Source organism: Phyllobates terribilis, unplaced genomic scaffold (genome assembly GCF_046119375.1).
Source record: "Phyllobates terribilis strain yellow unplaced genomic scaffold, ASM4611937v1 Scaffold_8__6_contigs__length_399053987, whole genome shotgun sequence".
Lineage (NCBI taxonomy): Eukaryota > Metazoa > Chordata > Amphibia > Anura > Dendrobatidae > Phyllobates > Phyllobates terribilis.
Genome location: NW_027362768.1, coordinates 294,724,495 through 294,737,563, shown reverse-complemented (window position 1 = coordinate 294,737,563; position 13,069 = coordinate 294,724,495). Strand labels below are relative to the sequence as shown.

General features: G+C 42.2%; 1 protein-coding gene across 8 annotated transcripts in view; it reads left to right on the top strand.

The window, feature by feature from the left end:
• PBRM1 (polybromo 1) overlaps window positions 1-13,069 on the top strand; it is a 112,370-nt gene that overhangs the window by 22,297 nt on the left and 77,004 nt on the right. For all 8 annotated transcript variants that reach the window (XM_073644433.1, XM_073644440.1, XM_073644437.1 and 5 more), the window contains exon 12: window positions 2,507-2,648. In XM_073644433.1, coding sequence (XP_073500534.1) covers window positions 2,507-2,648 — 142 coding nt within the window. The remainder of the gene's footprint in view (window positions 1-2,506; window positions 2,649-13,069) is intronic.

The following is a 13,069-nucleotide window of genomic DNA, read 5'->3' as shown; positions in this document are numbered from 1 at the left end:
CCGCTCGATTGGTTCTTCCATATCGTCCACCCGTGGACCAGTGGGATTTTAACCTAATCTTGAGTGTACTCCAGGGACCTCCCTTTGAACCATTCCAGAAATCTCCCTCTTTTCTTTTATGGAAAGTTTTGTTCCTTGTTGCGATCACCTCAATCAGGCGAGTATCGGAACTAAGCGGCCCTCTCAAGCCCCCCTTTCCTTCCCAAAGTGGTTTCTCTGTTCCATCTCAACAAGAATATCGTCCTTCAGTTTTTTTTGTCTGTCCCCATCTCACCCTCTGGAATAGTCCCTCCACAGGTTGGATCTGGTCAGGGCCATAAGTCTGTACCTCTCAAGAACAGCATCCTTCAGATTTTCCAACTCCTTGCTTGTGATCCCTGAGGGTCGACGTGGAGGACTTCCCGCTTCCAGGGCCACTATTGCGCTCTGAATCCGCTCTGCCGTACTGGAGGCATGTCGTGTCACGGATAGAGTACCCCCACTGGGAGTAAAGGCCCACTCCATCCGCGTGTTGGGGGCTTCCTTGGCTATTCCCAACTAGACATCTGCAAACCCTCTACCTGGTCTTCCCTACTTTTTTGAAGTTCTACAGGGTGCATACATACTCCTCGCTTAATGCGAGCCTAGGCAGGAAGGTTATGCAGGCAATGGTTGTCTATAACCCAACCTGATCTGGGCATGTTGTTCTTTTCCCTCCCTAGGGACTGCTTTTGGACGTCCCATGATTACCTGTGTCCAGAGAAAAGAGGATTTTGGATACTCACTGTAAAATCTCTCTCAGAGCCTTCATTGAGGGACACAACACCCGCCCTTGTTTGTGCCAGTTGGTCGGTGTAACCTGCTGAGGAGGAGCCAACTTTTTTTTTGCCTAGTGTCAGCCTCTTAGCGACAGCAGCATACTCCCATCGTTACCAGTGTCCCCCAATGAAGGCTCATAGAAAGAGATTTTATGGTGAATACCCAAAATCCTCTTTTTCTCATCACCAAATGGGTCATGCTGCCAATTATAATTTTTGCAGCAGGGCTTCAGATCTGTGCATAATCTTTCTACAGTGTGAATGGGTTTTTTAGAATCTCATTTACCTGCATTGTACTGGCTGCAACAAATCCATGTGTACACAGCTGTAATGGGGCAACTGTTTTAAAGGGGTTGTCCACTACTCAAGCATCCCCTTCTCAATCACTATGTTCCCCCTCTTATAAAATAATTGCACCTATACTTTCCTTTGCGTGTGCCATTCGGCACTGTTTCTCCCAGGGCTCGTGTGACATAATGTCACGTGATCCCTGCAGCCAATCGGAAACCACTTCACTGTCTGATCCTTCGGATGTAACTGACATCCGGAGAAGGCGAGAGCTGCAGCCCGCTTTCACTTCCTCTGGATGTCTCATTTTGTCTGAAGGACGGAAAAGTGAAGCGGCCTCTGATTGGTTCTATGAATCTGGAATGGCACCCGCACTAAGGATGAATATAGGCCTTACTATTTTAAAGGGGAAACATAGTGATTGAGAAGGGGTTGTCCGAGACGTGGACAACCCCTTTAATCTGATTAAAAAGAAAGAGATCACGAGATTTATTATTTTTTTTGCTGACCAACTCGTAGGCAGCATTAAATATAGGCACACTTTCTCCTTTTGAACAATTGTGCCACAGCTTTTAGAGAAAACTTAGTTTACAGAATAAGAAGGAAGTAGAGTCCACTGGGCTAGTCCCTGCCGCACCTCCTAGCCCGACTCTTGATTGACAGGTCTCCTCTCTCTTTTTTTTTGTTCAGCACACAGCTATCTCTCTGGACTCCCATATATAGAGGAATACTTGTCTTGGTCAACCACACCTTTATTCTCTATTAAAGAGCCGCTGCCTGACTTTTAACGGGGGCTTATTTCTTAGTCCGCAAAAGGATCAACCACTGGAATTCAGCAGAGCGGATCCTTCTCTCCCCTGACATTAGATTGTCAGCTGATTTCAGCAGGTTCAGCTGCCTTTATTCTGATGTGTGCGGGGGGCCTTTACACTTCTTGTGCCTGGTTTATTTTCCCTGTACCCTGTAAAAGGAGCCTGTAATGTTGAACATGGTATGTGACCTGCAGGCAGGATATTATAGAGCAGGAGGAGTGGATCAGATTCATATACATTTTTGTGGGAAAAGTTTCAGTAAAACTTGCATTTTATTAATTGAAATCCCTGGTGTTTGTATTTAGGAGTCCAGTGGGCGGTCCTATCAGTGATTAACAGTCTTCCCTGTACTGTACATGCACAGATACCTGTCAATCATCAGTAGCACCGCCCACTGGATTCTATTCATACGGACACCAGAGATTTCAATTAATAAAATACAAGTTAACTTAATCTTTTCCAACAATCCTATATATCATTCTGCCTAGCGTCTCCTCCTCTATACCGTGCTGTCCACAGATCGGACTGTACAACGGGGCAGGTTGCTTTTAAGTAATGTGTATTGCAGCAGCAATTCCTAGTTACAGATGTCTTACTTATTTTTTGCAGAACTAAACTGAAGAACCAGGACTATGATAGTCTGGACCAGCTGGAGGCAGACCTAAATTTGATGTTTGAAAATGCGAAACGGTACAATGTCCCAAACTCTGCAATTTACAAACGGGTCTTCAAACTGCAGCAGCTGATGCAGGTAAGAACCCCACCAATATTCTATAGATAGATATCACACAATCCTTAGTATCACGACCGATGGAAAGTAAAAGGGGTCTGAGCAGTGTATGGAGATTTGTGCCTGCTTACTGAGGCTGTCTGCACACTTGGCGGTTTGTGCTAAAAACGCACACCAGAATACGACAGTTTTTACTTGCAAATTATTTCCTTTTCCTAAGCCCCATGGCAGATAACCCTAACAACCATATTGGACATTTTATCTATTTTTTGACATGTGGTTCCCAGTTGCGCGGCACAAAACCTCAACTTGTACAGACACCCTTACACTGTTGAAATGGATAAATGTGCTGTTGTAACCAGCCATCAGTTAGCTTGGCTGTTGTGACTGGAAGATAATGGATTATTTCAGGTTACTGCTGAGATTGTTTGTTTTTCTAATTGTTCTTTGATGTGGGTGGATAAGAAAATCTTTGTGAACCTAGAAAGGTTCTAAGTAGTAGATAATATGATTGTAATTTGGTTTAGAAAGCGGCAAATATATATGGAAGGGGAAGGCTTTGCTTCACTATTAGTTTTTATTTTCTGTCCTTTATTATGTGGCTAATAACTACTTGTGCATTTTTGTATAATGTATATTTTTTAATTTAATATCTTTACTTTGAATTTCTCAGTTTTTGTGCAATTGATGTTATTTGGTCCTAATCTGTGCTTTGTTTTTTAAAGGGAATCTTTATACTTGCTATCAGTTGCCTGAATACATAGAAATACACTATTTTCGCAACATGCAAATGAGACATTAAGTGCTTTGTAACATCCAGAGCACTTAAGGAAACTTTGCCTCATTAGAATCATAGAATGTTAGATTTGGAAGGGACCTCCTGGGTCATCTGGTCCAAACCCCTGCTCAATGCAGGATTCACTAAATCAGCTCAGACAGATGTCTGTCGAGCCTCTGTTTGAAGACGTCCATTGAAGGAGAACTCACCACCTCTCATGGCCGCCTGTTCCTCTCATTGATCACCCTAACTGTCAAAAAGTTTTTTCTAATATCTAATCTGTGTCTCCTCCCATTTAGTTTCATCCCATTGCTTCTCGTGTTTCCATGTGCAAATGAGAATAAGGATGATCCCTCTACACTGTGACAGCCCTTCAGATATTTGCATACAGCTAATAAGTCTCCTCTTAGTCTTCTTTTTTGCAAACTAAACATTTTGAGATCCTTTAACCGTTCCTTGTAGGACATAGTTTGCAGTCTGCTCACTATCCTGGTAGCTCTTCTCTGAGCCTGCTCCAGTTTTCAATGTCTTTTTTTAAAATGTGCCCAGAACTGGACACAGTATTCCAGATGAGGTCTGATCAAGGAGGAGTAGTCTCTTGAGGTTATTTCCATCCTTTAGCACTTCCCTCTCTGGTAGCTCAATGTGTCTGTGACATCAGGCGTCGGCCAGGAAATCTAGTATCTGTGTAGTTCACCGCTTTTGTGTTCTGCACAGCACTCTACTGCACATGCGATGGATGCCCAGCTGCTCCGTACACCTGGATGAGCTAAGTGGCCCTGTTGCTCCTCTTCTGGGTGTTCATCGTGGGTGGGTGATGCATGTGCAGGAGAGTGCTGAAGCCAGTGTGGGGTACAGAAAGGAGGAAAGCAGTGATCTATGTAGGCTTTACATTTTCTGGCTGGCTCCTGACTCCACGGACACATAGGGCTAGTGTTTGATATTATGTCAGAAGGCCGGGTTTCTTATGTGCTCTGGGTGTGACAAAACACTTAACAGCTCATTTGCATATTGCAAAAATCACTTATTTTTTCTGTATTCGGGCAACAGCGAGCAAATATAAAAGTACCAATGCCTTTCTCTTTTATTGACCTACATGCATGTATAAACTGTTTATAGGGGGATCTTGATGACAGATTCCCTTTTAATGGGCTTTGTTCACATGTTGTTTATTTGTTGCAAATTTTCCGTAGCATGACGTAGTAGCTGAGTAACCAATCCCATCTCCACGTTGCAGGAATTTTCTGTGCAGCTCATCAGCGGCTCGGCAATTCTTTATGGATTTCATTGCAGGTCATTATTACCTCCTCTATTCAGATGGTAAAATCTGCAGCAAAATCCGCCTCTGCCTCATGCAGATTTTGCTGGGCACAGCCTGTCGCTATGCTGCGCAGTAGATCCACTGCAAATCTGAAACTCCAGGCAACTTTTTAGGTAACTGTTTTAGGGTCAAAAATGCAAGAGGAAGCCGCTAAAGTGGAAGCTAGAGCTTTGTTATACCAGTATTATGTGCAGAGCGCCAGCATAGTGGAGCGGGAAGTGTGGGAGGTACAGCGTCTGCTGTAATGATGTGCGCAGGAGCAGCACTAACCTCTTCCCAACATCCGCCTTATATGTACGGAGCAGGTGCAGACTGTGTTATACAGTTGACTCCTGCCTCTAACCGCTGCTAGCTCTGATCGCTGCTACTTAACCGCTGAAATTCCACTGTCAATCTTTGATAAAAGCATTTAAGCGCTGTGGTCCAGGGCAGCGTTCTATCACGATGCCCATCATAGGCTCCTCACCCCCCTTCTCGGCGTGATTGCGGGGTGCCACCTGAAGGCTCCTGTCGACACTTTGTACTAATAATGCTTATATATCTATAGCACCAACAGACATGTACTCCTGTGAAGCACAGCCTGTTGGTCAGCTTCATGGCAGATGGTTAGTTTTACTTTATACTTCAATATGTATATAGTATAGGCGATCAAACAATCACAGATTTGAGTTCTCCCATGGGTAAAATGAAAAAAAAACAGCAAAACATAAGTTTGAATTTCCCTGTTTTTCCCAATACAAAAATTTTAAAAATTGAGTCATTATACTTTATTTTTTATTGCAATTTTTCTTCTTTTGTTACCACTAAAATAAAAACTGTACATGTTTGGTATCGCTGTAATCCTATTGTCCCAGTAAATCCAGTTGCCCAGTCACTTGGATTTTTTTTCCCCAATTTTTATTTTTTATTTTTTAGTAGCTTATATGGTAAACTGATTGGTTTCATTCAAAACAACAACTCGTCCTGCAAAAATAACCCCTTACATATGGCTACATCAATGGAAAAGTGAAAGTGAAAAAAAAAGTTATGGCTCTTGGAAAAAGTGGAACAAAAAAACAAAGGGCAAAAACTAACAATGTTCCAGTCCATAAGAAGTTAAACACACTTTCTTACTGTCCATCAGGTTTCTTCCAATCCTAGACCTAAATCCTATTACCTGGTAATAGCTTCTCACAGTGTTAGGGGCCTTAACTTGTATTATGTCCTTTTTTATGTGAGTGATGGTCATTATTAGAAACAAGTCAATAAAAGACTTGTTCATTATTAACATGTGTATTTGTACATCAGACATCTTATAGGTTTCTAATACGTTCTTAAAGGGAATCTGTCACCAGGTATTTGCCACATAAACTGAGATCATGATAATGTATAGATGGAAATCCTGATTCCAGCGAAGTGCCACTTATTGGGCTGCTTGTTGTAGTTTTCGTAAAATCACTGTTTTATCAGCAGGAGATTATCACTAGAGGACTAGTAAACCTGCTGCCATGTAGTCTCTCATATTCATGAGCTCTGTATAACCCCATCCCCACCACTGATTGGCAGCTTTTTGCCTATGCACAGTGTACACAGAAAGCTGCCAATCAGTGGCGTGGGCGGGGTTATATAAGAGTTCATCATTCAGAGAACTGATAGATCAGCAGATAAAACTGTGAATGTATCAAAACTGCAGCAAGCAGCCAAGTAAGTCACACCTCGCTGGAATCAGGATCCCTACACCTATGTCAAGCTTTTCTTAGATGCCTATGTCAAGCTTTTATCAGATGAGTGAGCAAAAACCTGCTCATAGTTTCTCTTTAGTGAAGGACAGCACAGGATAAATGGGCAGATGCTGAACTCTAGGTTGTAGAGATTTCTATGATTTGATTTAGTATTTTCATGGTAAAATCTGTAAATGCTACCAGGACTACTACAGAAACTTAAAGTGGTTGTCCAATACTCGGACAACCCCTTCTCAATCCTTATGTGTCCCCCTAGTAAAATAACACCGTTATTCGCTTCTGGTTGTAGGCACTCACTCTCCCGGGGATCACATGACATTATGTTACGCCATCCCCGTGACCATTCAGCGCTAACTACTTTCTCCTGTCCTTCAGAGAAATCAGACATCCAGAGGAGGTGAACGCTGCTGGCCTCTTGCTTGCTTGCTAGTGATGTCAATTACATCCGTTGGAGAGGAGAGTGAAGCCAACGCTGATTGGCTGAAGGGATCACGTGACATTTACAATGTCACGCGATCCCCGGGAGAGTCAGTGCCAGGAACCAGAGGTGAGCATCAGTGGTTTTGTTATTTTACTGGGGGAAACGTAACCTAGGGATTGAAAAGGTGGTTGTCCGTGTAGTGACAACCCTTTAAGTCTGACGCATCACATTATATATTCTTGTTGCATCACATATGGGGATACACATCTATACAGGTCCTGGACGGGAGATGTGTTTCATGTAGGACCCGGAGAAGCAGGCTCCAGTCTGTATAGTGCTAATAGGTGTTTTTTAATGGGTCATAATTTCAGGAGCGGCCAAAGAGCTGGGTGGGTCTGGCCGTTCCCTTACCTCTAGTTCCAGGGCTTGGAATGGGCTATGTAAGGTAGTTCAGCTGCCTCATTCAGGGTCTGTGTGGACTGGTGGAAAGACATGTTTTGTTGGTCAGTCCTGATCAGAGTCAGATTAAGCCCTGTGATATCTGAACGGCCGGGTCATGTTGCTGTATGGACTGTTTTTGTTGTGTTACTGCTCTATGATGTAAGACTGTACCTTTGCTTATGGTGAAGACTTATGAACTTTAATAAACACCTCAAGCCTGTGTTTATGCTACCATATGCCAAGGAGTGTGAATCCTCACAAGGATTATTTTTAAGGGGTCAGCCTTGACCCCTAAGTTCCATGAATGGAAATATTAACCCCTTAACGCTTTGCCATTTTCCACTATTTCGTTTTCGTTTTTCCCTCCCCTTCTTCCAAGAGCCATAACTTTTTAATGTTTCTGTCAATATAGCCGTATGAGGGGTCTTTTTTTGCGGGATGACTTGTACTTTTGAATGGCACAATTGATTTTAAAATTTAGTGTACTGGAAAATGGGGGGGGGGGATGTGCAGTGAAATCTCACAAAAAAAACATGTTCACTATATGGTAAAACTGAACTGGCTATATGATTCCTCAGGTCGGTACGACTACACACATACCAAACGTATAGTTGTTTTTTTTTTAAGTGGTAAAAAAAAAATCCTGAAATTTGTATGGAAAAAAGTTATTGAGTTTGTCGCCAATTTCCGAGACCCGTAGCATTTCCATTTTTCAAGGTCTGGGTGATTTTTGCTGTTTTTATTGATACCAATTTGGGGTAGAAGGGATGTTTTGATTGCCTCTTATTGCATTTCATTGCAATGTTGCGACTGCAAAAAAAAACAAAACGTAATTCTGGCATTTCAACTTTTTTCTCATTATTCTTTTTACCGATTAATTTATTTATATTTTGATAGATCGGACATTTCTGAACGCAGCAATACCAAATATGTGTTGTTTTTTTTTATTGTTTTATTTTCAATGAGGCAAATGGGGGTGATTTGAACTTTTGTGTTTTTTTTTTTTTTTTTTCATATTTTTAAAAACTTTTTTTCCCCACTTTTTACTGTCTTCAATAGTCCTCTTTGGACGATTGCAGCTTCAAGTCTCCTATCGCCTGTGTTATACATAGCAGGGCTTTAGCACAAAACAGCAGAAGTGACGATCTCCTATGAACGCTGGCCACGAGCCGGCACTCACAGGAATATTGTAATGACAGGCACGGGGGTCTCCTGCAGACCCCCGGCTGTCATGAAAACTCATCGGCACCCCGCGATCATGTGAGGGGCACCGATGGGTGGAATTTACGGTGCGATTCCGGTCGGTGTGTGTTAAATCTCGCTTTTAGGATTGACTGCAGGATTTAGCTGGTTAGCAGTCGCGGGTGGAGCTCCAATCAACTCGCGGCTGTTAGAGGCACATGACAGCTGATTAAATCAGCTGTCAGGTGCTGGGAAAGACGCAGGCTCAGCGTGTGAGCCCGCTCTGTGTGTACAGTACAGGGGAGACTGTCAATCACTGATGGGACCGCCCACTGGACTTCTAGGTATACAAACACCAGGGATTTCAATGAGGAAAATTGAGATTTTACTGAAACTTTTCCCACAAAAATGTATATGAATCTTATGAGCTCCTTTGGGTTTAGAACATCCTGATTGCAGGTCAGATACCAGCAGCACGATGTAGGGGCTGAGACCATGATTCCAGCAATGTCACTTACTGGGCGGCTTGCTGCAGTTTTGATAAAATCTTTTTTTTTTCTGCTGCCGATCTAGCAGTGCTCTGAATGCTGAGCTCTGTACAACCCCGCCAATCAGTGGTGTGTTCGGAGTTATTCAGAGCTCATGAGGACTACACAGCAGCCGGTTTACTAGTCCACTAGTGAAAATCTCCTGCTGATATATTAGTGATTTTTCTCAAAACTACAGCGATCAGCCAGGTAAGTGACACAATCAGGGTCTGTGTTCGTACATTATGCTGCTCTCAGATTAGGTGCAAAAACCTGCTGACATATTCCCGTTAAACCAGACAGTCATAACACACAAGCTAGTTAATAAAGTAGACATATGGGAAATGTTATTTATCTCCGTGTCCTTTTTCTAACGTCCTTTTATTTTGTTAGGATGTTAGAAGAGTTCAAATTTAGCAGCAATTTTTAATTTTTTTAAGGAAATTGACAAATCTTATTTTTTCATTTTTCTTTTTATAAAAAAAATATAGTACTTTGTTTTTTACACTAAAATATTGATTTAGCCTCAAATTTGTAATATTCACAAGGGGTAATACCAGGAAATTTAACCCCACAATTTGTTACGCAACGTTTCCGATGATGGCAATTTCCAATATGTGGTCAAAAACTGCCGCTTGGGCAGACGACAGGGATCATTAAGACAAGAGCGCTATTTGTTTTTTTTGAGTACAAATTTTGGCTGGAGTAGCTTGCTGACGCCATGTCACAGTTTCAGAGCACCTGAGGTGCCACAACTGCAGAGAGAACAAAAAAATTATGTTTTTTTTTTCCCCCTGATAAAATGTTATTTTAAAGACAGATTTTTAATATTCTCTGTTTGGGCACTTGGAAGGGAAGGAGCACCATTTTGCTTTTAGCATGCAGGCGTTATTTACAGAGTTCCTGAGGTGCCAGAACAGCGAAACCTTTTTAGAAACTACACTGCTCAAGGAAGTCATGCAGGGGTGTAATGAGTATTTTAAACCCACATAATTTTATAACATTGAATTGTGAAAATAAAAAAATAGAAATTTCATATTAGTTGCACATTTTTTTTTATTTCCACAAGAGGTAATAGGTGAAACTGGACCCCGAAGTTACACAATTTGTCCCAAAACCAGCGATGCATTATATGTTGTTGAAAGCTGCTTTTGAACCACACGGCAGGTCTCAGAATGAAAAAGTGCCATTTCACTTTTGGAGCACTGATTTTCCAGGAATAGCGGCATTTGCAGACCCCTAAGGTGGCAGAACAGCAGAAAATCCCCTAAAAGGACCACATTTTGGAGAATAAACTGCTTGATAAATTGATCCATGGGTGCAGAAACTTTATTGGACCCACAGTTGTTGACCATAAGGCCGTGTGCCCACGATGCGTTTTTTTTAAGCGTTTCCACAGCGGCAATTCCACTGCAGAAACGCTTAAACGCTTGGTAGAAGGCCTGCCATGTTCCCCAATGATAATCCGCATCTGCTGTGCACATGCTGTGGAAATTTCCGCTGCGGATTATCATTGCGGAAAAAAACACAGCACTACCAATTATTTTGCCGAAGTCCTGCGTTTTCACCGCCATTGACTTGCATTGGAAGCATGGAATCCGCATCACTGCATCTGTACGTGCGGAATCCATGTGTTTTCAAAGAGGAGACTCTCCTCCAGACCCCTTCCCCCCCAGCCATAGAACCTGTAAAAAAAAAGAATAAAATAAAAAATAAATATTATACTTACCTTCTGATGGCCCCCGGTGTGCTTGTCTTCACTTGCCGGGAGATCGAGGTGGACTGAAGGACCTGCACTGATGTCATAGTCATGTGACGGCAGGTTCTTCAGTGTACCGCGAGCTGCCGGCAGCCAGAACGGAGCGAATTAAGACTGCGGGGGCCATCGGAAGGTAAGTATAGATTTATTTTTTATTTTATACCATTCTTATACCATTCTTTAGGTCACAGTATATACATCCATGCCGGTTGCATGGATTTATATAGTGTGACCAAGTTGTCAAGCACTTTCCAAGTGATGCTAAAATCGCTTGGAAAGCGCTTGACAACCCGCATGCGAAATCGCATGATCAAAACGCTTCACATCCGCATGTCCCTGGCAGGAAAAACACATGTACAATCCGCATGCGTTTTTTCTGCCAGGGAGATGCAGAAACGCTCAGGAGAAAATCCAGAACATTTCTGCATCGTGGGCACATAGCCTAAGAAAGCATGCAGTGGATGTTGCAAAGTGAAAATTGCACATATATCGGCTTGGTGCCCAATATATTGTGCCCAGCTTGTACTTCTGGAGACAAGGACCACCTGTAACGTAGAAACTCTGTATTTGGTAAAAGTTGCATCTTACTCTAGCAGGCTTCGGTTTTAAAACTGACAAAAGATGAAATGCCAGACTTACTAAATTCTCCCATAGTGTTTTGGGTTTATTCAGAAGTTTCTCTGGCCTTATCTGATATGATCTGGCTGGGAAGGTCCATGGTTACTGGGCCCTTCCCAGCCTAAAAATACCAGCCTGCAGCTGCCCCAGAAGTGGTAAATCACATTAGATGCTCCAATTCTGGAGCTTTGCCTCCGGCCTTTTCCATATTGCTAACTAAGTGACAAATCAGACAAAATACTGTTACTTTGCGGTTTTCGCCCTGTCCACTCAGCCCTCAATGGGTTGACACCTCCAAGGATCTGATTATCATCATGGTAAAGTATATGGGTATGTGCACACGGTGCATTTTTTATGCGGTAAATCCGCGTGGAATTGGCCGTAAACACGCATTGCAAACCTTATCCCATCATTTTCTATGAGAATTTGCAAGATCTGCGAACATGATCAGGATTTTTCCTGACAGGATTTTCATGTGCATTTAAATAAGCAGCATGTCCATTCTGTGTGTGTTTTTGCCTGCTTTTTTCCTGTACAATGCATTGAAAAAACGCACAAAAAACGCTGCAAAAACACATGAAAATGCTGCTGAATTTCAGCTGCTGAATTTCACTTCTGTGAAGCACCTGGAGGTTCAAGGTGCTCACCACACCTCTAGATAAGTTCCCTGAGGGGTCTAATTTCCAAAATGGTGGCACTTGTGGGGGGTTTCCACTGTTTAGGCACATCAGGTGCTCCCCAAATGCAACATGGCGTCCGCTAATTATTCAAGCAAATTTTACATTCAAAAAGTCAAATGGCGCTCCTTCCCTTCCAAACCCTGCCGTGCGCCCAAACAGTTGTATTCCCCCCACATATGGGGTATCAGCTTGCTTAGGAGAGATTGCACAACAAAGTTTGGGTCCATTTTTTCCTGTAACCGTTGCGAAAATAAAAAAATGTGGGTCTAAAGTAACATTTTTGTGAAAAAAAGTTTAAAAAAAATTTCTTACACATTCCAAAAATTCCTGTGAAGCACCTGAAAGGTTAATAAACTTCTTGAATGTGGTTTTGAGCACCTGGAGGGGTGCAGTTCTTAGAATGGTGTCAATTTTGGGTATTTTCTGTCATAAAGGCCCCTCAAAGTCACTTTAAATGGGATGTGATGTCCCTAAAATTTGTAAATTTTGTTGGAAAAATTAGAAATCGCTGGTCAACTTTTAAACCTTATAACTTCCTAACAAAAAAAAATTTTGGTTCCAAAATTGTGCTGATGTAAAGTAGACATGTGGAAAATGTTATTTATTAACTATTTTGTGTGACATATCTCTCTGATTTAAGGGCATGAAAATAAAAATTTTGAAAATTGCGAAATTTTCACCAAATTTCCGATTTCTTCACAAAATAACGCAAGTGATATCAAAGAAATTTTGCCACTATCATGAAGTTCAATATGTCACGAAAAAACAGTCTCAGAATCAGTGGGATCCGTTGAAGCGTTCCAGAGTTATTACCGCATAAAGTGACAGTGGTCAGAATTGTATAAATTGGCCCCGTCATTAACGTGCAAACCACCCTCGGGGGTAAAGGGGTTAATAGCCAGTTTACACAGGCAGACCAAAGTAAATGATGCTGGTTGCGCGATCTATACTAGATCGCTCAGTGCACATAGGCTGCCATAGTTCTCAAAAATGC